Source organism: Lagopus muta, chromosome 2 (genome assembly GCF_023343835.1).
Source record: "Lagopus muta isolate bLagMut1 chromosome 2, bLagMut1 primary, whole genome shotgun sequence".
Taxonomy (NCBI): Eukaryota; Metazoa; Chordata; class Aves; order Galliformes; family Phasianidae; genus Lagopus; species Lagopus muta.
In genome coordinates this window covers 105,360,288-105,385,004 of record NC_064434.1, presented here as the reverse complement: position 1 = coordinate 105,385,004, position 24,717 = coordinate 105,360,288, and the positions used below count along the sequence as shown (strand labels likewise).

At 46.1% G+C, this 24,717-nt stretch overlaps 1 protein-coding gene and 1 long non-coding RNA gene across 5 annotated transcripts in view; one reads left to right on the top strand and one right to left on the bottom strand.

Moving 5' to 3' along the window:
- LOC125688897 (lysophosphatidylserine lipase ABHD12) overlaps nucleotides 1-22,383 on the bottom strand; it is a 35,249-nt gene extending 12,866 nt beyond the window's left edge. Inside the window, exons 1-3 of the mRNA XM_048935517.1 lie at nucleotides 19,313-22,383; nucleotides 2,445-2,569; nucleotides 740-845 (exon numbers count right to left, since the gene is read on the bottom strand). Coding sequence (XP_048791474.1) covers nucleotides 740-845; nucleotides 2,445-2,569; nucleotides 19,313-19,455 — 374 coding nt within the window. The 5' untranslated portion in view covers nucleotides 19,456-22,383. The remainder of the gene's footprint in view (nucleotides 1-739; nucleotides 846-2,444; nucleotides 2,570-19,312) is intronic.
- LOC125688907 (uncharacterized) lies at nucleotides 7,095-19,304 on the top strand. 4 transcript variants are annotated; one of them, XR_007374954.1, is made up of 5 exons: nucleotides 7,095-8,912; nucleotides 9,014-9,055; nucleotides 10,354-11,816; nucleotides 12,234-17,237; nucleotides 17,341-19,304. It is a non-coding gene; the product is annotated as an uncharacterized LOC125688907 (long non-coding RNA). The 4 variants fall into 4 exon arrangements; XR_007374955.1 differs by having other exon boundaries at nucleotides 11,671-17,237; XR_007374953.1 differs by having other exon boundaries at nucleotides 10,354-17,237.
- Nucleotides 22,384-24,717: the final 2,334 nt, after the last annotated feature.

The window sequence follows — 24,717 nt, the reverse complement described above, 5'->3', positions numbered from 1 at the left end:
GGGATTTTTCCATAGCTTCAAAATTGCTGGTGTTGAAACACAAAAGAAAGTGATAATGAGGAACAGACATGAAAACTGGCCTGAGTTGGCCAAATAGTGTGACAAGAACTGAGAGCAGACCATTTCAGACCAAGAACCTGTCATCTGAGTGACCGTGGTTCACCAGCAACTAATACCAACTGCCCTTACCTGGGACCAGAAAATCTTCTGTAAGGAAAGCACTGACACTATCAGTTACTCTGCTGAGAGCAAGCAGCACATTCCTTCCTCACCCACTCTCCAAACTTTACATATGTTTTATACACAAAATATTATTCCTCCTTTTCTGAACACTTTGATCCTATCTTCTCCCACATTTATTTTGCAAAACAAACTATGAGCAACAGTTGAATGACAAGGCTTCTATATCCTTATGGCTGGTGTGATATGGAGGCACAATCTTGGTAATAACGCAGAGCATTTGTGATCCCTTCATGATTCCAAATTGTGAAATTCCCCTGCAAGCACACATTGTCCAACTCTGTTTCATGCATTACTGATCCGAGTTCAACCAAGCCCCAGAGATTTGCATACTTCTGGACATGAACTCAGTCACTTGGCAAAGAGAAGCACAAACACCCACAAATCAGAGCAGCCAGTGGCTGTCACATGCACAGCAAAAATACTGGATGTGCAGTACTGAGAACAAAAGAAAGACTACAGCTGCACAACACATACTGCACAAAACACGTTTCCTTACCAGACTCCAATGGTCACATCCTCCTCTGGCTGAAGGTAATAATTACAGGTGTGGTTTAAACCCTGATCTTGTGGTCTTTTCAAGTCAATGAAATACGGGACCCTCACTGAAAAAAGAAATTAAAATGTTAAAAAAAGGGGGGAAAAACAGAATATGAAACGTTTTAACTTTTACCTTCATTTCCTTATGGAACAGCTTTACCAAGGCACTTGTGTTGGGGTATGAGGAGAGTGATACACACTCAACGAATGTGCCAAAAAGCCCTTGTTCTTTTTGTGTGTAAGGATGAGCTGAATTACAGTTGCAGCTAAAACACAAAGATGAAAGATGACACATGCAAAAGAAACAAATAGGGAGCAGAGTAAAACTAAGAGGTGGGGGAGATGCAGCTCCTCTGAACCACCACTGCCCAGTCTGCTCTGCCAGTCTCCAGGCACAACAGCCACTCCTGCTCTATCAGTGCAGTGACTTGTTGACTTGGCAAAGTTTTTATTGTTTGCAGCAGTGGAATTTACTGATGGAACAACCTGACCTGCAACAAAGGGTGTATCCCAAAGTTAATGGGTAATGTGTTTCAGGATGGCGTGTGGTTTCCTCCTCCTTAATAAAAAAAGATAGAGGATTGTAAAGATCATGGAACTGCAGGGGATGAAAGGGGCCTCAAGAGATCACTGAGTCCAACCTACTGCTAAAGGAGGCTGTCTCCAATAGGTCACACAGGTAGGCAGCCAGATGGCTCTTGAATATCTCCATAGAAGGAGACTCCACCACCTCTCTGGATAATGCATTATAATAGCAGACCCCACACTGCTGTTGTCATGTAAGAGTAAGGCAAACAGTGTCAAACCCTCTCCTGAGCCTTGGAGGAGGATATGCAGCTTGCTAGCTTACTCTCCAATGAACAGCACATAATTGCCATGTCTTCATAGCAACCACGGACCAAGGTGGTAGAACATAGAGAGAATGCAGCCAAAATAACAAAAGCAATATAAAAGCAATATGTCAGTACATAAAAGCAACATATTTACAGGAGGTAAACCAGCTTTTTATACAGGTAATGATAGAACAAGAGGGAATGGCTTTAAACTAAAAGGGGAGGTTTTGATTAAGATGTTAGGGGGAAATTTCTTACTTAGAGGGCAGTGAGGCCCTGGCAGTGCTGCCCAGAGAGCTGTGGTGCCCCATGCCTGGAGGTGCAAGGCCAGGTTGGATGGGCCCTGGGCAGCCTGAGCTGGTGGGGGGCAGCCAGCCCACGGCAGGGATTGGGGATGATTGAGCTTTAAAATCCCTTCCAACCCAAGGCATTCCATGATCTCTGTACTTGATCCTCCCACCCAGAGTTTTTGTGATCAGAGGAGGAAGTTTTTCAAGCTTCATTACAAATCACACACAAGTTTTAAAACAAAAATTTAGATTGCAAAGAAGCATCCTTCATTCAGTAATTCTCCCATCATTTTCCATCCTGTGGTTACCTGAGCTTCTCTAGGAGTCAAGTTTGCTCTCCAGACCCACTGCACGACTGGAGACCGCTAAGGCCACAGAGAATGCTCTCCAACTCATAGTCCAGAGAACTTATAGTCTGCAAAGGCTCACATCTTTCACAAGCCGTAAGCTTGCAGAGTGGGAAGTCAGAGCAGAAAAATGAGAAATGAAGACACTCCTTGCTTTCACCCTTCACCTCTCTTCAAAAGACTGAGTCACTTACCAAAGTTTAGGAAGACCAGCTTCGCCTGAATAGCAGGGCAAAGTTTTACTAGGAATGGAATGGCTATGTACACTCCCAGCAGCCAGATGATCAGCCTCCGCAATCGGAACCAGAACCCATGCCGCCTGTGGAAGAGAAGGAGAAAAGAAAGGCCTGAGTGCAGCAGGAATTTACAAAGCAGTCATCATAACCATCCGTGTGCTTGGTGAATTCAAAAACCAATTCACTTATTCTTTAAACAAAAGAAACTTGAAGGAGTTTATGGAGCCTCAGCTGGTTGAGAGAAGCAGAAACCACCAAACCATCAGCTGATAAGTCAGCCTAGAGACACGGAACAGAAACTTCCCTCTACAACACGCTGTAACAGAGATTTTTTCTGCTGATTTTACAGATTACAACATCTCTAGAAAAGCACATCACACGTCTGTCTGCAAATAGAAGCCTGGCTGTGTGCACCACTTTAAGCACTATCAGCATGGTTTGTTGCTTTTTTTCCAGTTAAGACTTCAAGTATTTTGAAGAACTATTTGTAATGAGACTGCCTAATACTCAACTGCTAATGTTACACAGCATCTGTGCAGACTGGAGCAGAGTCCTGCCTTACTCAGCTAGAAGGGCTCTTACCTCCCAATGACCTGGAAAGGAAATCCTTCTAAGTTATAAAACATGATAAGATTTCTGCTCTGTGGCTTTTACTCTCTGTGAGTCCAGTTTCCCAATACTTCTCTTTTCTCCGGAGTATTCAGATTGAGTAAGCTGCTTTAAGAAAAACATACATGGAATCAACAGATCACAGAGTAGAAGTAAAGCAACTTTTCTCAAAATACTCTTTACCATCTCAGATGGTACATACAGAAATGTGTGTGGCGTGCATGCACAACGCTGCACTTGCCATGGTTTGCTTAATTGACGTGCTATGGGCAGAAACAATTAGGATTCAATTGTGATTGCATGCAGTCCAGAACTAAAATGTATTCACACCCTTCAGGCAACAGGACTCCTTTGCTCTCCAGCTGAGTCCTGAGCAGGAACCACGCTGCACATCAGTGAACAATCAGCACTGCTATCAGCAGCTCTTGCCAGCAGCCAAAGGCAGAGATCAATTCTTCCAGCAGGTCTGAAATTACTATTTCCCACTGGGCTGTTCAGGAGGTGACATGCTGAACTTTCTCCATAGCAGTGCCAGAAAGGTTTGAACGCTGTCAGCTACTTGCAACAATCACACAGAGGGCATGGGGAGCTCTTTTGAAAAATATTTCTTCTAAGAAATGAGCGTACAGCCAAAACACTTCAGATCTCAACAGTTTTTGCACCCCTACACTGAGCAAAAGGAGAAAATCTCCTCCCAGCCCTCCCTTGAACTTTTTGGTACGGTCTCTGGGAACGGGCTATCTTACATTTCCAAAGTCAGCACCCACCACACTACTGCCTCCCCTAAGCACCTGCCCATCTCCTCTTGCCTGGGAACTGTGTAGGCATCTGCCATCCAGGAGGATGCACCTTTTCTGACAAGGTGAAGAAACAGCCATCTCCAAAAGGGGAACCACACATTTTAAGACGTGAGGAGCAACTCTGGCTGCAGTAAGCACACAGCGAAACACCCAAAGGATTGTAATACTTTCCATGGAAAACCTGACAGTGAAGACTTGAAAAAAGCCAAAGGCTTTCCATACCTCGAGTCCAGTTTCCTGAAGTATCGGGGAAAATGGAAACAGAAAATGCCTGATGATGGAAAAGGTACAGAACAGAGGAACACCAAGGGAACTAAAGCTTTGGTGACCCATCTCCACTCACAGACAGCAACAGGAGCAGCAGGATGCAGAGGCCCCGAGGGCACAGGCAGTGACACCAGCACAGTGCCTGCCCACACTGGGGACCTTCACACAGGCCCAGATTTCAGCCCTACAGTAAAACCAGTGGTGCAGAATAGCACCAGAGCCAGCTCTGAACCCCTGCAGGCACAACAAGAAGACATCAAAACTGGGGTTCTCCCACACCTGGGTTACAAGACCCACCCGTGAGCTGGAATCAGGAAACTGCTGAAGAACACACCGAGTAACTCCATCAGAGCAAAGGGATGATTTTAATTTCCTCTTTTTCTCTGTAGAAGACTGAATGAGCATCCTTTCCTTTGCTCTGGTGCCCTCTGCCAAATGCTAATAGGTAATGTGACATTTACACCTCATCACCAGGGAGATGTCTACTTAAAATGCAACCAGGACAAAGCCTCAATCCATCAACAAACAGCTTTGCTTCCACGGGTAAATCGGAGACAGTACAGACACAGTAAAATTATCTGCTAAATACCTAGTGAGTAATTTACCTAAATTAAACTGCTTTTGCCCTGCAGAAAAGCTATTTCAAGAAATAAATGCCCTTCACACGGCGCTTTTTGAGTGCTCAGGAGAAAGCAGCAGCAGCACACTTATCACCACTTCACCAGGAAGGTACATCGGTCTTAGGGGCTTACTTGGAAAATGCGAGTTGGAGAATAAGCTGCTCTAACCTAAAGGCATTTAAGCATATTGAAGAATAATATGGCTGAGGGCCCTGGGTTTGCTCAGCCCAGAGGTTGAGGGGAGGCCTCATGGCCTGCAGCTCAGGCACTAAGCTACCATGGAAGCATAGGCACCAAAGTCAGCTTTAAGTACTGCACTGTCACACAACAGCAACGGAGGAGAACAAATCTACCACTGGCATCTTTCAGTTCCCAATGCGGGTATCCAAACCAACATTTTCTACAACCTGGAAACAGCAGCTGAGCCACAGATTGCACAGGAGTGTGCAGAAAGGGCAGAGCAGCCACTCCCAGGATAGGACAGCCTGCATATCAAGTCTCTGGCAAGCCCTCCAGCCTTCCTTGTCAGTCTTGTTTTGAATGAGAGATGGTTTCTAGCCCAGGCAGACCTTCAACAGCATCCATTTTCTCTCTGTGGGAACCCTGGATGGACAGCATCGCACAGGGCTCCTCCTTATAGCAAAAGCAACACTCGATCTTTCTTCTCCTTCACGCAAGCCATTCAATCTGCCCAAGCTGATTAATCTTGTTTTATTTCACCTGCTCCCTGCCAATAAAAAAGGAAAAAAAAACCCTACCACCCTTCCAACTGTGCGACAGCACATTCAGAGAGCATCCCAGCTCCTGAATGGTTTGCAGGCAGGGGCTGGGTCTCATCTCCAGTTCAAAACATCTCAGCAACTTCAGGACAGCAATGACATGCAACAAGGCAGTGCTGCAGTGCAAGAACAATTCAGGTCTTCTCCTTGATTTGCTGCAAAACCTGCATCGCTTGCAGCCAAATGCAAACTGAGAAGATGCTGATGTCAAAAGGTTTGTCCCCTCCTGGCTTCTGTGCGAAGCTGCATAGGCAAACAGGCCACGGCACGGTTCTTCTATTTCAGGCCCAGCCAAACAAGTCCTCACTGAAACATCTTCAGCCAAGCCTCAGTTCTGCTTCACTGGAGGTGCTGTATGCAGAGCATGGGCAGCCTGAATTACAGAAAATCCACCAAATCCTAACATGGCTCTTCTCCTGAATTCAAGAAAGCCAGTGAGAACACAGAAGTATCTGCCACAGCTCTAAACATGGCACTACAATTCTTTTTTTTTTTTAATGCAAACAATTCAAAACCAATTTATTCTTTCCTTTGCTGCTACCATAGCAAAGAATGCTTTTTTTTTTTTTTTCCCTTTTGCTAAATAGTACATTGCTTTTCTATAGCACAGCAAACAGCAACCACAAGCAGTAGCTTATTTCTCTGTTCCCAGCAATATCACAGAGACAGAATGAAAGCTGCATGCAGCTCCAGAAAAATGCTGCAGGTCAGCAAGCAGCCAGAATATTTTATTTATATGCTAACCAGCACTTCCAGCACCCCGTCCCTGGTTTTACATTAACATCCCAAGTAACATCAATCAAATGCTTTGAAATGTTGCCTTCAGTTAGACCCACTGGATTTCTAACATCTTTATTAAAAGCAAAACAACCAAAACCTGCCATTTGAATTGGAGAAGCTCTACACTGGTACACTACAGCATGTTTATCCTAATTCCATTCCCTTCTGTTGACAGTCTGAATTTAGCACGTTAATGTGCCAAAAACAGGAAGTTCATCCTAGGAAAGACCTGAACCAGTACATGCAACTTAGCACTTACCTGCAAACACATTAAAAGCAGCTTTTCAAAGCATCTCTGCTTGGCTGCAGCAGTGCTCCAGCTATATGAGTACAGATGAGGTTTGAAACTTGAAGCAGTTGACTGGAGAGATTTGTGGGCTTTCCACTTAGTTCTCCTCTTACAGCCCAGACAGTCAGACTGCATCTGTAACTCCCTCTGACCAACAGCAAGTGAATAAAAAGTAAAGCCATCAGCCCTAAGGACCTCAGGATGTCAACTTGCCAATCTCACAAACTTAACAGCTGGCTCTCCAAGAGACACAAATGTAGAAGTAAAAGGCAGGCATCTGTGGGAATCAAATGTTGTTTCTGCATTAGAATTGGATAACATTATTTTTATTTCATGATCTCTGCTATCATAGTTCTTTTTGGGAGTCCTTCTACTTAACTTGGAGAAGATCTCTGGTAAGTTTACATCACTTATCCTATAGACGAACCTTCCCGGGAATGCACACTCTGTACATAGGTGTATAGATGTATATTTTGTCATACACACTGCAAGAACATCCTGCACGAGAGCAAACCAGAGAACAAGTGATGGCCTACCCGAGGAAGGGCCTTAAGAGACATCATCCCCCAGTGCTCTTTGTTTAACGATGACTTTAAAGAAAATCACCATATCAACAGGACAAGGAGAGCACCGAGACATCTTGGAAACAACAGGATGACTGCTGACTGACACCAGATAACAAATATATTAACAAGTAAATATCAAATGTCAACCTTCTGGTAAGATTGTGAACCTGGAGTATGCAGCCACTGGGGAAACAGGGGAGGGGGGAGGCAAGGGGGAGAAAACAGGGTCTAAAGGCTGTCATGTTGTGTCCATAGGCGCGCTCCTACTTGCGGGACACCACCATTGCAATTGCGAAACTAGGGAAAAGAACAGGGAAAAGATGTTTAAATACTGTATACAGTAGAGAGCCTCTACAGGGAAAATCATTATTTGGACCTAAATAGTAGTCTGACGAAAATTGGGCCTATCAGACTTTGTATTTCTATGTAAACAGCAAGACTCCTTTTTCTGAAACAGAATTGGCTTAGGTCGCTTAATGGGTGCAAGAAGTAAAGAAATGTTCCTTGCAAGGAGTCAAAGTTCAAAGGAAATAGGAAAGAGAAGCAGAAAGATCATAAATGGATCCCTTAGGTAACTTCCCCCTCCCCCCTTCAATTTCTAAAGCAGTGCAGGCGGCAGTGAGCTCTGCAGAGGAGGAGAGTGGGTGCTGCTGATCTGTGCAGGTCTGGGAGAGAGGATGCGCTCTCGATGACTGAGGGAGTTGGAGTAATGCGAATGGGACCTGGAGAGTTTTCCTTTCTCTAATGCTAACCTTACTAACACTTCACTTTATCCTCTTAGGGCAGTCTTCTTAGGTCAAAGGGAAATAGGGTATGGTAATGCTGCTGTTTTCACTAGAAGTTAGAAGTTTCAAGAAGAATTCCTTAGCTGAGGATCCTATAAGTGTAGCAGAACAATTAGATCAATTTCTAGGGCCTAATTTGTACTCATGGATGGAAATGATGTTTATCATTGATATGTTGTTTATTGGAGAAGGAGATTGGCAGCTACGCAAGTGTGGGACATGAATACAGGGGGAAGGTTGGGCTCTGGAGGGAGGCAGAGAGAGGAAGGATCCTGAGGATAAATTGTACTGATTACTGTCACTGTCTCTGTGATTGTTAAATGTTTATGTCATGAATGTGTTATGTTATGTTATATTGTGTACGAGGCTGTTATGGAACAAGGGGTGTCTAAAGTGATATGAGAAGACCCCCTGGGTTGTATTTTGGCTCACTGGAGAAACATTGTTGGTGAGCCAGGGGAATATTGAATGAGAAACCAGGAACGTAAATGGAGTAATGGGACCAGTTTTATAATTGAGTACCCTAATCATGAGACCAAGTGCTGGGTGTCTGTGGAAACTGAGGAATTGTATTGTTTGATTTGTGGATTTTGAAGGCACTGGGAGAAACGGTCTTAATGGTATGTGGAAATTATGTGGAAATGCAACTTTTAATGGTATGTGGAAATGCAATTGCTAACAGTATGTGGAATTGCAGTTGAGGGGATGTATGGGAACTGCTGAGCCACGGCCTGAACCTCTGATTGATCACCTGAGGCGAGCCATGAGTCAGCCAGAGGAGCACAGCTGAAGGCAATTCACCTGTGCTGCTGGAAGGGGGGGAGCCTGGCTCCATCCCTCCTAGACCTATTTAAGAGCTGGCTGCCAGTGGGGAAGGAGCTCTGCTGGAGATTGGCTCTGCTGGTGTTTTGTGGGTGAGCTCAGGATAGGGGTAAGTCTTCTACTTACTCTCCTTTGTTACCACAGTCTGCTTTGCCTAACTCTCTTGTTTATTTTGTGATTATAACATCCTACTATTTTTTGATTATACAGGGTACAAATAGTGGAATTGTGGAAAAACAAACAAACAAAAAGGTGAAGGAAAACAGTGAGTTTGGGATATTAGAGTTGGGCCAGCACAAGAACACATCCCTGCACACCCCCCCTACTGCAGCTTGTAAGAACAACTTGGAGTGGGAGAAAGAAGTGGGGGCCAGAGCCTCCTGCTGTAATGTGAAGGGTACATTAGTTGTGAATAGGAATGGGATGGGACATTGGAAGTGAGAATAGCTGTTATCTGCAGAGAGCTGGGGAAACCTGATATCCCAGTGTGAGCACTGGAAGCCTGGGGAGGGGGTGAGTTTGAAAAGGGTTTGGGAAAAACAAGCTGAGGAAGGCCAAGTTGAGCAAGGTGTAATAGGGATGTCCTTACCTAGAAGAAGAGGTAAGGGGAGCCTGGAAGGACTCAGGCAGAGTTCCACCCCCACAGGACCAAAAGCAGCTGGGGAAGTAGGGTGAAGAGGTTTATTTTCTGATATGGGTGCCTCTTATCTGTGCTACATCAAGAATTATTACCCGTAGGTGATTTTTGTAATAGTTGTAGGAGCTACTGGCAAGAGAAGATTACGTTTTTTTGGGCCAATTAAATACAGGCTAGGAGAACAAGTAGGAATATATAAATTCTTGTACATGCCAGGTTCTCCAAAACCATTATTTGGGCATGACATGTTACAATAGTTGAATGTAGAGATTAAATTCAGTAGAGAAAATTGGAGCTACTTGTCAAGCAAGAGCAATGGTCTGAAAATTTTAAGTCTGGCTTCCCACAAACTGGGAAAAGCAATGTTGTACTCCCAGAAGTTACGTAAATCCTAAATTGGGTATACACAGGATTGCAGGCATCAGAGATGCCTGGCAGAGCCAAAAATGCAGCCCAATGAAAGTTAAGACAAAAACTACTTGGGTATTTCCAACAGCATCTCCCAGAGCTGGGTTTGCAATTGGAAGGGGCAAGTTGCAGGTATTGAGACCTTAATAGCCATGTCTCAGTTCACAATTCAGGTAATGACCTCGATATAATGACCTGCAGCAGCAGCTCTGTTGCTTTTCAGTATTCAGTAAAATGCTATTAGCACTGGTGTTGTGTGTGACAACATTCACCTGGAAGCTGTGTTTCAAGAAGAAAGGAGTAGATGCTACTGTTACTTGAGTATGTAGCAAACAATGAGTAATTACACCCTAGGCAATCAAACCACTGAGTGTTGGGACAGAAAAGCAGGCCTGGGGACTGGGTTTTAAGGTTGTTTACTTGCTCTGAATACATCTGGTGCAACAGCAGCTTTGTTTGCACCATGGGATAAATCATTCCAGGATAAACCATGCTTTCTCCACAGCTCTCCAGCAATGCTGCTGATACTCATCAAATCCAAAGTCACCCACGCTAGATTTATTTGAGCTTGGCACTGAGATATTATCTGCAGTGCAAGTACACTCCCTCGACAGCGTTTACTGAATGCTTAAGTTTTCTACTCATTTCACAGCTAACAGCTGTTGTGTATTAAAGGCACAAGCCTCTCGCTAGTCCATGTGCTGGGGAACACAAGGCTGTGTGTAAATGTAAGAGGGAAAAACAGCACAAACAAGAGAAGGCTTAAGCAGCACTGGGAGTGCAAAACAAGAGCCTTAGACCAGTTGAGTGGGATTCCCCTGAAGCAGTACTTTCCTTTTCTCTCTCATTCTCCATGAGGAAGAGGAATATCACGGTGCAAAAACAAAGGGCCAAGAAGCAAAGTTCAAAAGCAAAATCAATTCAGATCCATAAAACTCCACCAGTTACCTAAGTGCTTTTTAACATAAAGCCACTTGGCTGTTGAATGCATATCTTCATTGAAAAAGCACACAGTGCAGCCAAGCCAGCTCCCCTACCACCACTTATGCTTGTTAATGCACTGTAAATCTGCCAGAGCAGCATGTGTGCAAAGCTCGCAGCAACAGCAAGAATCCATAAGTTCTGACTTTGTTCCTAGGGATATTCATGTTTGAACAGGTCCATTCTTCCAAGCTGCACGCACTCATGAACGTGAGATCTTCACACAGTGGTTTTTGGAAAACAGCCACACAGCCTGAAAATTATCACTCCTGGTAGGCTCTGTGGCTCTGGCTCTCTTTTATAGCGTGCAAGCAGCCTCATCTGTCTACAGCAGTAGATCTTTCCCTTCTGAAAGCATGAAGATGGCCATCTTACATTTGTCCACCTGAGGCAGCTCTGCTTTTGCTGGCAGAGATCTGATGACCTGGAAGCCTGAAGGAAAGAATGCTTTTGCATTAGCAGCCATGCTGCCACCTTTTAGATGCAGAACACATCACGAGCAAAACATTTGGATTACAATGAACCAACAGTTCCCTGTTAGAGGCATGCAAGCAGACAAGAGCATTAACCAATGCCAAAACATTACATATGCTGGCCATCCACTGATCCTGTTACATTTAGCTGGTAGACTCAGCACCCTCTCTACCTGACCTGCTTAGAAAAGGAAGAAAGCTTCGTGAACGTGAGGCGACAGCTGTGATTAAAGAACAGATGCAAGAAGAGATACAGAGTTGCTGTCAGCCCCTGACCTACCTTGAACAGCAGGTTATTTTGCATAGAGCCAGGAATATTAATTCATTCCTGCTTTTATCTGTGCTTCAGTCAGGTATTTTTGCTGCAGGTGTCAGCTTGTGGAGGAAGCAACTCCAGAACGACAAAGCTTGAAAAATGAAGCTGACAACTGAAACCAGAGCCTTTGCTGAAGTTCTGAAGAGCCACACCATGAAACAAGGAAAGCAGAAAGCAGCTGTTGGCATTTCTACTTAAGTGAGTGGGAACTGAATGTTTTGCAGCACTGTACATCATCAGCCACAAGCTTAAAGCATACGTGGTCCCTGCTCTGGTAGTCAAAAGGGGGAAAAGAATGCTTTAGGGACAGCACAAAGCTATCGGAAATAGAAAGAAAAGGTTATTCACTGCATTTCTGCTGGATTTGCAGAGGAATAAAGAACAGAGTATTTCCAATGACTGTGTCCAGTTTGCAGTTTTTTCATTCAGCAGCACAAAACTGACATTGTCAGCTTTGCCTCTGCTTCCTAAAGCTGCTTGGAAACCAACCAAAACTTTACAACAAGCGAGTTAGAACTACTGCTAAGGGAGAAATCAGAGCTAGGCTTCACTTTGTGGGGATCTACTTAATCCACTTAAGCGACTTGAGCACCTTGTGGATGCTTTCTTTTACAGGAGGAAGCCCTTGAAGCCCTGACTCAAGATCCAGTTGCATCACCCTCATCTGCAGAGGCTTCTCTGTCTCAGAGAAGTCACCCCAGGGGAAGGCAAATCAGCCTTAGACGGGGTAAATGTACTTGCTGTTCTCTGTTCTGAGCCTGCATACTGAAAAGTTGTCTTCCAAGCAGTTTTTATCCGCACCAAGTTCTTCATTCTGCCCACCACCTGCAACAAGAGATGACACCCCAAACAACCTCATTTTAAGTATCATTCAACAACGATCCCTTTGGTGAGAAGCACTGAGTTTCAGCTGCTACAAATTTGATTTCAGTACTCCAAACATGCTCAGAATAGAGCAGATACTGCAGAGCAACAGCTGCAGACTGAGCTAGCCTCCTTGCTTGCCGTTCTGATGGAGAAGCAATGCACCACAGTGAAAGGTGAAGCTCACACTCAGCCCCACTGACCAGAGAAGGAGCAGCAGCTGCTATCGCACACTTTACACAGCAGAAGGCAGAGACAGCCAAAGACACAAAGGAACATCTCTGGGCTTAAGTGATGTTAAAAGAGGAGCTGGATATTCTGTTATCTGTGCCTCACGCCATTCAGCAAACATTCAGATATGGCGATTACTTACCAAAATAAGTGGAAGTGGCCACTCTGTCAGGGGAAGTTTGCAGCCATGCAATCCTATACGTCAGAAGGTGTTGTTTCAGATATTTGCTTGAATCAGAAGAAAACTGAAGGCTGGTTTTTATTTACTCCAGACTCTTCTTTTGGTTTCTGCAATTGTCCTTCAGTGATTGGAAAGACTGCTTTGAACAATGTGAGGGCAGCTGTGGGACTTATCTCAAATACTTTCAATTGTTTATTTTTTTACAAGTTCTATTTCTTGTCCAACATTTTTTTTAGTGCTCCAGCACTCAGTAAGAGTTATAGTGTTGAAATAAATCTGGATTAAGCAAACAGCTCCATTTGAATAGTAAACACAGACACCCTTCCTGCTAGCTCAGCTCAATGATCACAGTTTAAATGATCAAAGCACACAGGCTAAAAATAGAAAACTCTGCTCACAAGTTTAATTGCCTTCATCGAGCAAGAAGCAGACTTCTGAAGTTCACTGCCATGCTGTTAGTGCAGTGGGAAAGAGAAGCATGCCAGCAAGGTGAGAAGCAAGGCAGAGAAGCTGGGCAGCACAGACAGCATGCTGGTACACAAGTGGCCGGTGGAGGTGGCCACACAGAGCAATTCTGGGCTACAGCATCGCATCGGGCCCTGCTCCCCTCTCAGCCACGCTGCCCTGGGGTCAGCTACCTTTAACCTGTCTCCTGAGAAGGTTCAGCTATTTTGCCAGCTGCCCTGGGCTGCTGACTTGCCCTGCTCCCTACCTCATCCTCCCAGTTCTTCCAGCAGTAATTGCCTCCTCACTGCTGTGGCTGATGGACAGAATTACACACCCTGCAGCCCAAGGATCAATCCCAAGAAAACTTCCTACGTGTTTTGCTGCCTACTGAGCTGGTTTGCAATATATCTGATGCATCCTCTGTTTGCAGTGCAAACCCTTAGAACAAACCAAAGCACAACATCAAGAGCTTTGGAGAAACAATTCTACCACTTCCACCAATGAAGATGCAATCTTGATAAACTTGCCACATTTTATACCCTGCCTTCCAAAGGATAAATCTACTTTCATTAGAATGTTTAGCTGTTAAATCCTCTTTTATTGAATTGCAAGTTAACTCTTACCATTAGAATTGCACAGGCACCACCTCAGGCTAATGACTTGAAAGTCTCCTAGATCTCCTGTTACCCTTTTAAAACACCCAAGTACTGTCTTTTAATCTTCCCGTGGTACTGATTCAGTCACGGCCACATTAACATAGTGCTCTCACATTACAGCCTTAGTGAACCTTCCTTGCTTACACTCACTCACTCTGGATATCAGAAGCCATCCACGACTGTACCACCACCAATGTCACCTTTACAGCAGCTACACACTGAGTTTCCAAAACGCAGGGATCCATAGGGGAATTGCAATAGAAGCGTGTTTACCAATTTCACACCCTGATGTGAATGCCAAAATAATCTGATCTGCCTTCAGGCCAGTAAGGGTAAGATAAATTATTTGCAGCCTCCTAAGAGGATATCACCAGGTCTCTCACTCAGAGCAGCAGATTCTGGAGAGGATATGATGTCACCATCATTAATTTTCATTAAAACACCACAGTGTTGTTTCCAACAAAAAGAAACGCATTCCCACATCCTGCTGAAAAATCTATGGACTTGCTGTGATGACCTGGGAATGCATTTGCAGAGAACTAGGTTCCTGGCTGGGCAACTACATACCATTTATAGCAAGAAAGCAAATCATCTTCAGAAACAAGCTCGTCGTAAGTAGGCCATTGATCCTCTGTGTAAGAACGGGCTGGAAATAGACAGGAGGGTACAGGAGGAAAAAGGGACATACAGAGAGAAAAGCTCACAATGGGAGTCCAGGACTTGTGCTGATGATGAAGCTCAGCTGGTCACCCTGCAGCACAGCATCACACTGACTGACAGCTCGCCCTATGATATAGCAGTCCCAAAGGAACTAACAGCAGCCACAGTTAATAATTTAGACATAAGCCAAAGAAGAAGAACTGAACTCAAGGGTCCATAGGATGCCACAATAATGGCACTGCAGTCAAATAGAGTGCAAGGAGACCAACACGAAACTCAGTTATAACACCAGAGAAAAATTCCCACTGAGCCCAAAGCAAGTGTGCTTGGGCAGAGTTCTTTGAAACATGGGGAACTGGAGAAAACAGTTTTAGCCACAGCCACTGAGTTCCCAGTCATGGGACAGGCAGACAGATGTGTGGAAATAGTTACACAATGCCATTTTTGACAGATCCACGCAAAATACTACCGTGCTTCCTCTTCAAAGAGGAATTGCAGTAAAATTATTAATAAAATTAATAGAAAACCACAGAGCAGGTTGTTTTTACAGCCAAATGAGAAACCGTGGTTCAACCTGTACTTAACATGGAAAAAAGCACAGCAACAGACTGGAAACTGTCACCAGTCCTTCGTGCACTCTGCTCACCAACAACTGATCTGAAAGACAGACATGGCCAAGTCTTCTGTCAAGAGGAAAGATGCTGCTGCTTAAATCCAAAGAGACACAGGGAGGCACAGAGCACGTCAGCTACTGGAGCTGTGTGGCACCAAGGGTCACTACACATTGCATTCAGCATGCATGGGCACACTCACTGCTCCAGTAAAATTAAGAGACAGGAGCAGGGGCTGCTGAGAGTGGAGGTAGCTGAGATGAGCTAAGGGACAGCAGGACAGCAGTTCTCCAGAGACGCAGCACAACAAAGCATCAGGTACAGAGCTCCCATTCACAGAGTCTGCAGCTTGTCACTGCTTCACAGCACAGAGAATCAACTAAGCTTCACCAGCAAACGAGACCACAGAATGGCAAAATTAACATTTCAGGTCTAGAGTCTGGCTATTGATCGGGATTAAAGAGGCACAGATAAGGACTAAGCCACAGGAGAGAAGGGTAATATTCCTGCGACTGTTCGCCTCCAGGATCAGGGTTCAATAGAAATGAGATAGGAGAGCTTGCTTTCAGATCAAAGCCAGTATTAAACTCACCTGACTTCCTTTATTCTCCCTGTTCTCACATCATGGTCTTCTGTAACTAAGGCTGCTCAAATGCGTTTCCTCGAAACATCACAGCCAGCAATCACAAAACTGAGGTACAGTAACAGCCTTACAGTCACTCTTCAAACACACATCTGCTAAGATTGCTATACTCAAAACACAGTTCTACCTTAATAACCAACCAGCAGGTAATTCAAGCTGTCAGGTAGAAAGTCACAACACAAACATTACAGGAATGGTCATCCACACAAGACACACATATCAGGCAATCCAAGCACTTTGTATGCTGCTTGTTTAGCACTGCAATCTCACATTTAATAGTGGCAAAATGTCTCAATCCCTTCTTAAAAAAATTAAAAATAAAAAAATTGTTCTCATACTGTCAAAGCAGCCCCTGGTAAAGTTCTTAGATAATCACCATACTTAATATTATCACTACATGTGGGAGCAAAACAGGAAGACATGCATTTCTTGACATCTGTAAGCCACACTGACTACAGTATGCACTCACATACATCTTTGGTTTATCAGAGATCCATCACCATCAGCTGTATGTGCACATATGCACTTTTTGTGACAGAGGAGCTCAAACGCCATCACTTCAGAATCAACTTCAGCTCTGGGATGAATGAGTACAGCATGATGATGGGTCTGAACCACAACAGAGGGACATGTGCAGTGCTATTAAAACTCAAAAATACTGCTGGAAGAATAAGCATTGTTTACATTTACGGTGCTATTTAGCCTTTGCTGAGGCACTGGACGTGAAGAGAAAGAGTCCTGCTGGGGAAGGGCACCCACAAGCCCTGCTAGTGCTCTGCAGCCCAGGTCAGCACTGCCATCACAAACTGCTGTCTCTGCAGTCCCAATGCTCCACAGCCACAGGAGCTGCCATGTGGTCAGCCCCGGGCTGTAGAACCACACAGATGCTTCAGGCTGCTATGGAGCTGCTTTGCTTTTCCAACCAGCAGTTTGTGTCACTATCAAAGATAGAAAACCATATACAGAGTGAGTTTCTTAACGGCAGCGTGAAATGCAAGCAGCCCTAGTTGCCCTGGACACGGAACCCACAGCCACCACAAGTGCCAATTTTAACTACTGCATCAATGAGCACGTTGCTAGGAATAACTAGTTGCAGCACTAATCCCCAGTCACAGAGTGTATGGGAACTGCTGAGTCGCCTGCCTGAACCTCTGATTGATCACCTGAGGAGAGCCATGAGTCAGCCAGAGGAGCACAGGTGAAGGCAATTCACCCGTGCTGCTGGAAGGGTGGAGCCTGGCTGCAGCCCTCCTAGACCTATTTAAGAGCTGGCTGCCAGTGGGGAAGGTGCTCTTCTGATGTTTTGTGGGTGAGCCCAGGATAGGGGTAAGTCTTCTATTTATTCTCTTTTATTATCATAGTCTACTTTGCTTAACTCTGTTGTTTATTTTGTGATTATAACATCCTAATATTCTTTGATTATACACAGACACCATGCCAACTGCACCTCCCCAGAATCCTTGCAATGCAGCTTCACATCCTTCCAGTTTCTGTGAGCTAGGAAGCAAAAGTGATGAAACACGCTAACAAACAACAACACAACCAAATACCCATGGTATAAGGAGCTATAAGGGGTAACAACCTTATACTGAGCAGTATGCTGCAACAACAGCACAACTCTGCACATCAAAATGGGAGGAATCAAGTACAGAAGTTTGCTGGCTACATAACTGGCCATGGCCAGGATACCCTGCCAGCAGAAGTTCATTATGTATGTTGCTTCCTCTTATGTTCCTCCTTACACACTCTGCAATCTGCTGAAGAACATGGGGCAGCTGTCTGACCTGCCTTCAGATAGCTGCCTTGGACAACACCGTTATCTCTGTGCATCAGACTCCCTTCTGCCTGGACCTCCCATTCCTGCAGGCTCAGATTCACACTTCAGCAGTGCAGTTGTTATCCTGCAGAAAACATAAATGGAGGATATTAGCAGACCCAAATATCCTGCTTGCAAACCACTGGCTGAAGGGTGAAGCAGCCAAAGGAGGTTCACTTGAAGTATATGACAACCTGCACTGGTACAGCAGCCAAGAAAAGGCAGCAGAAGGACATAAGCAAGTGATTGTTTCTTTTAATGTTCTGATTTGGCTGCAAACAAGCGTCATTTCTGCAATACTGCACAGGATGGTCCATAGGATTTCGTCTGTTTATATTGCTGTTGAGGGAAAGTGAGCTCCAAGCAGATAAAGCTTTCCAACAACATCAAGTTTGTGAGACACTGCTGTATGGAACGCATGATTCAACCAAGACAATTAACAAGCTTAAAATGCATGCAGGACCCCAGGGGCTTCTGAAACAGTTTCAAAGGCTCAACTTGGAGAAAAGCAGGGAAAATTTGCCCACTGACTGTTTTGAAAAGTGCAAAAGGAGGAATAAGTACAAGAAAACTTGCCACAAGCAGAGCATGCGTTCAGCTTGGCCTTCCCTGTGCCATAGATCTAGGAGCAGTGCTCATTCTACCACATCTCTGCCCACCAGAGCCAGCCAGCAGCCTGAGGCTCTGCTCAGGTAGCAACTGCTTCAGCAAAGAAGCGCTTTAAAACTGGAAGAGTCAGCAAGCTATCACTTGGTAACTTCTGAAAGTAGGGGTAATCTCCTACAGCGAAATCAAGTAAGTAGTCACAGAAGCTGAGCACGCACACAGTCTGAGCTACTGCACACCATCAGAACGGAGAAGCCAACCCAGCGCCATCTGCAATTACTAAAGCTTGTGCGAACACGAACCGAGCGCTGACAGCATCCCAAAGTTTTACCTGTGGGGCACGAAAACAAACACCATCACCCACAGAGATTAGCAACAGCACTTTATGGGCTCTGCCACCACTCGTGACAAAAAAAATCCATGTCATCAGCAGGAAAATTTTCCTTTCTAATGTTGGTTTTGTCTAAGAGAACAGAAAGATCCTCAGGGAGTTCACCATAGAGAGAGCCGCTCGGGCTCATTTTCCAGAGCTTCGCCTGCCTTTAGGCTCCCACAGGCTGCCGCGTTCCTGCAGCACAGCGATTTGGCTCCAGCCTCCCGAACTGCACGGCCATGAAATACTCTTCACACTTCAGCAACGTGACCATGGCTAACGCCGGCTGCACAGCGGCAGTAGCTCGGGGCTCTGCCCTTTTCCGCCGCCCTTCCGAAGCATCCGTCCGTCTTCGTACAAGATGTGAAGACGGCCCTAGGCTAAACGCATCTTCTCCCATTATAGATCTATTGCTTTTAAGAGGAATACAACCGCTCTCCCGGCGTAACAGCACCAACACGCAGAAAGCACTACAAATGCCGAGGCGGCAGACAGAGAACGGCCGCGGCTTCGCCCCGGCCACGGCTCTCGCGCGGTAGCCGGCCGAGCCCCGATCCCGGCACCCACCGGCACACGCTCGCGACCCCGGCCGAGAACAGCGCTCACCTGCCGAGCGGTCGCTTCATGCCCGTGTCGGCGGCGGGCAGGCGCAGGCTGTGCCTCAGGCTGCAGCCCTTGTCAAGAGGCGCGGGCGCGGCGGCGGCGGCGCGCTCATGCTCCACCGTGACCGACTCGTTGCGCTTCCTCATGGCGGGCGGGGGAGCGGCGGCGGCGGACCGGGACGTTGAGGACGACAGCAGCGGCTCCGCGCACGGCCGCCGCTCGCCCAGCACCGCGCTCGCGCTGGCCCCAGCCCCGCCCCCGCCAATCTCCGCCTCCGGAGCGGGCTGGGGACAAAGGACACTCGCACCTCGGATGGCCGCCGCCCACTCCGCGCGGCGCCGCCATCTTTACAGCAGGCAGAGAGCGCTGCGCCGCCATCTTTACTGAGGGCAGAGAGCGCTGCGCCGCCATTTTGTTGGCGGCCCGAGGCGCTGCCGCGGCGTGTGGGCGGGCCGGTGGCGGCCCGCTGGGAGTAAATAAACCGTCTATTCTACTGTCACCAATAATATTAATAAATAAAAGTATCTATGTGATAACAATGAGCAGCAGAAAGCAGGCACTCTTATGTATCTCGTCTTCCAATAGTAAACATTGGGTCGGTCTGACAGGGTGTCTGTGTGCTCTCCTAGAGGGAAGGAGTGGAGGAATTCCTGGAAAGCAGAGCTCTTCAGACAAGTGACCACAGCTATTTTGTTTCTTCTGTCTGAACAGGCCGTTTCTTCTGTCATTGTGCAAACAGCCGTACCTGGAATGTACACTGAGATTCCAGGTAAATAGGGCGTTACGAATTCATCCCAAAAGCAAAAACGGTGCGCCGGCGAGGAGGAAGTCATTGCTATCAGACAAGCATCAGCTATCTCAGCGTAACGGTTAGCTTGCAGAAATCACACGCTAACTTGCTGATGTCTGCTTTGCCATGTCAATGGAAGCTTCTACTAACATTTGTGACCTTTTAGAGATTTTTAAGATTTAGAAATCACCACATCATTTATTTTTGTTGCTATTTATACATTTATTGGATGTGCAGTCCTCTGTACTGCTAGTGTATGATTTATGGTGCATAAGAGAGGCTCTGCTATTTGGGATTGGTACTTCTTACCTACTGTAAGAGGTGAGTGCTGCATCAGAACGTTGCCCACTCACAAAAAAATAATGTGGCAGCATCCATCCCTAATCCCAGACGAACCCTAGATATTATGGTTGAATTCTGGTGGGTTTGCTGGGAATGTGTTAAGGCAAGGGACATACTTCTGCTGCTGTTGTAGACGAACTAAGGTGAAATTCTGCCATTTGCGGTCACCAGACAATTCATCTAAACAGTGCTAAACAGCCCAGGGAACATGCTGTCACAGGACTTCTTAGCAACCGGTAGCTCCATGTAGTTCTACAGAGAGAATATACAGGAAGAACAGGAAAATCCAGTCAGAAAAAAAGCTGAGAAATAATTTGATATTTCTTAGCCCAAGGCATAAATGAAGATTACGGTAAAGCTGTAGCAGAAACTATCCCTCTGAGCAAGGTCACTTTCCATAGGGTATGTCTGGAAGGATCTTGAAGAGGTGTGAAACAGGCCAGGAGATAAGGAGACCACCTGCTAACTTTACTGATTCCAGTCTCCTTCCCACCATGTTCTTGAATACACCTGCCTTGGCCTGGAGATGAAGAAGATAGAAAGCAAAGAACATCAACTAACGCAGATCCTGAGTAACATTACAAAATGAGGGGATGAGAAATGTGGATGACACTCTAGCAAGTGTCCACAAAGGACAGAACCCAAAGAAGGAGACACTGAAGTAACACAAAAAGGCCAGAAGAAATTACTGGTGAGGAAACCACTGGAAGTTAAATCTCTCGAAAGCGCAGAGTATTCAAAGCAACTGAGTGATCAGAAAAAGCAGGGGCAGAGCTACCTTTGAGGAGGATGAGGGAAAAAGCCAAGAGAGGAGATTCAGAGCAGAGGGACACTGTACACCCTACAAAGGAGGTAGAGAACCTCTGAAAATCCAGAGAGGCCTGCTTTGAGGCCATAGTGTTCTATTCCTCAAACTGCTCCTCTGTGACAGAGCTAGGAATTATGGCACTACCAGCCGTCATCAGGAAATTCTGTTCAGGCACTCTGAACCAGTCCTTCAGGGCACAGCTGCCCTTCTGGGAACATCTTTCCCCCAGTTTTGGAGATAGTTGAATGAACGCTCCCAAAGTTCATTGTCATCTTTACGATAGCCTTGCTGTCAAGCCTGTAAAAATGACCTTTTTTGGTGTTATATCTCTGGCAAAATGCAGGAGATGTTGCTGTATGTTATAGGCTCAAGGACATTTTTCTCCTTGTGCCCAGCTAGGTTTGTTTAACTGATGAGTTTGAAAAAAAATTAAAAATGAGCTAGTGCTTAGGTTTAGAGAAGACTAAAATCTTCTGCCCAGATGTATTGTTATTTGTTCCAACAAAAAAGAGCATTGTGATAAAGACATATGTTGGTCCTGGGTCACATTTAGATCCTTTCTTTACAGCGTAGTATGCGTTTCTAAGGGCATGGAACAGTTCTGCAGAATTCACACAACAGAAAATCCAAGTACATCCAGTCCAGCTCTTGCAGACCGTCTGCTGGCCAGGTGATGGAACTACCACTTGCAACAGCCAAGCTCAGTGTGATCACAGGGGTTCCTACCAAAGCACAGAATAGCTAAGAGTTTTCTTTGTTCCACTCCAAATTGAGGTCTAGGAGTTGTAAATTGAGAAATACATAATCTGGGAAGCATTTGTATTTACCTGCCTGCTGGGCAGCTCCTCAAGCTGTGTATTTGAAGATGTTCCTAAGGTTTCTCTCCAGTTTCCTCCATGCTGACCATCTTGCCTGCTAGTCCTAGTGCCCCTGGTGAAGCAGTCTCATTTCACTCCCCACTGATGGATCATGCTCCATCAAAGAGTGCGCCCTGTGAGCCCAGAATATGCCTGCCCACAGAGGTACAACAAAGGTTCATAATGTGACCCATTACAGAAAGAGGTGCCTATTGTAACTCTTTTTTTAAAACTTTCTTTCTTTTTTTTTCTTTCTTTTCAGGAGGAGGCAACAACACAACTCAGAGCTTGCACAGCTAGAGCTACACTGAGATCACCTAAGTGCCCAAGCTTAAGCTCAAAGAGCTGTCTTCCAATTCCCATAGGTACTGACACTCCAGGACCCTTGTGGATCCTGTGGTTCTGAGAAACTGTAATACAAAGTGGCAGCTTTGAAGCAGACATCTGCGGGTCACCTACTGAACAGATGTGCTCAGTCAGGGAGATAGAGCAGGGCCAAGGACACAGTGCAAGTTTCCTGCTAACAAATCCACAGTACTCACTCAAAGCAGGCTGTAGGTAAAATCTGCACCTGTTTGAACCCAGAGCAATGAATATTACAGACTTTGCTGAAGAGAACTGGAGCTTTTTCACCTCTTGCACCAGCAAACAGGTCATCAAGCACCTCAAAACTTTCTCAACTTTCTTGACCTTACCCTCTTACTGCAGCAAAAATCAAATCTTGCTCTGCAATGGCACATTTGTTTGCTTCTGCAAATATCTCATACTTGATGGCATTGATTTTTGAGGTGTCCAATAGCCAGTGGCTGTAAAAGTGGCTTGGCTACTTCTTTAACAGGACAGGTATCTCCAGGTGCTCAGACTTGTTCCATCAGTAGTAGAGGGTATGTTTCACGTGTTTAAATCATGCGGAACAAAATGCACATTCTTCAAGAGCTGCTGAGGACTGCCAAGCTCTTTGTGTGTTCTACTGGAGCCAGTCATGATATGCTGCTCAGCAGCAAGAGATGAGCTAGCAGGAGAGCACCGCAAGGTGCAAGGGTGTCATTCACACACATTTTTGCACTTCGTGGTTTTCAACGAACCCTCTTCCAATTGCTACAGATTATGGTGAATTTATCTCCGGAATTTCAAGCCTGGTGTGGAGCTGAAGCCTGCCGTAGGGAGTGACAAAAGTCTATCGTCTACAGGTCACAGAGCGCTTGCAGGCAATGCAGCAGCATCGGAAACAGGCTGTCTGCTTTGTGCAGCACTCGCCTGTAGATGGCAGCAGTCCCACGTGGCACTGAAACAGGCTGAAAACGTTTTGCACCGGGTCAGCAAGCACAGTGAAAATTTCTGACCTTTGCAGATTTCGGGAATAGCAGGCCTCTGAGACCAGAAGAAATGGAAAAGTCGTCTCTGGGGAGAAGAGCGTCAGGCTGAAGAACACTGAAGCAAACTGGAAAGACACAAAACGCATGGAGCATAGTAAGAAGGCGATCAGTAGTAGCATGGATTTATGGAGGGGAACTGCTGCTGAATCTGTCTGAAACCTCCTGCAATTAGATGGCTGGTTTGATGGGTGAAAGGAGAGCAACTAATGTCTGTTCTCTTGACGTGAATAGAGCTTGAACACTGTGGTAACATCACCATTGAGATATCAACGAGGTATGGAGTAGAGCCTCAGAGTGCTTAGGTGCACAAAGTCCAGCTGGAGGACAGTCGATAGGGATGTGCCCAGGGGCATTTCTCCTCTTTGTGGCTGTCAGGCAAATCTTTAGTGACTGGAAAAAGGGAAACATCACTCCTACTTTCAAGAAAAGGAGAAAGGAGGACCCAGGGAACTATAGGTCAGTGAGCCTCATCTCTGTGCCTGGGAAGATCGTGGAACAGATCCTCCTAGAAGAGATGTTAAGGCACCTGCAAGATGGAGTGATCTGAGACAGCCAGTGTGGCTTCACCGAGGGCAGATCCTATGAAGAAAGGCTGAGGGAGCTGGGCTGGTACCTCAGAGGGTTGTGCAGTTATTCAGAGGCAACAGGACAGGTCTGAGAAATGCGTGAAGATAAAGCTCCTGCTCAGCAAGGGAAGTGCAAAGTCCTGCCCCCAGGGAGGAACAAGCCCAGGCACCAGCACCCTGGTGGAGGCCAACCAACCTGCTGGAAAGCAGCTTGGCAGAGAAAGGACTGGTAGACACCAGGCTGTACCCATGCACAGAACAACCCCACAGCCTCTGGGGAGGAGTGATGCCAGCTGGTGGAAGGAGGTGATGCTTCCTCTCTGCTCAGCACAGGCAAGGCCACTCGGTCCTGTTCTTGGCGACGCAGTGCAGGAGAAACGTGGACACACTGGAAGGAGCCCAGCCAGAGGCACGAAGATGATGAAGGGACTGGAGCATCCCTCATAGGCTAAGACAGCTGGGGCTGCGTTGCTTAGAGAAGGCCGGAGGGGATCCTGGGAACGCGTACCCACGGGGGAAGGGTGCAAAGACTCCGGGTTTTTCCCCCGGTTCGGGTCACCCCTCGCACCCCGCGACAGACGGGCCGCTTCGCCAATCACAAAAATCCGCCGCTCTGCGTCGGCGCGGCGCAGCGCAGGCTGTTGCTAGGCAGACGTGCTGGGCTGGCCC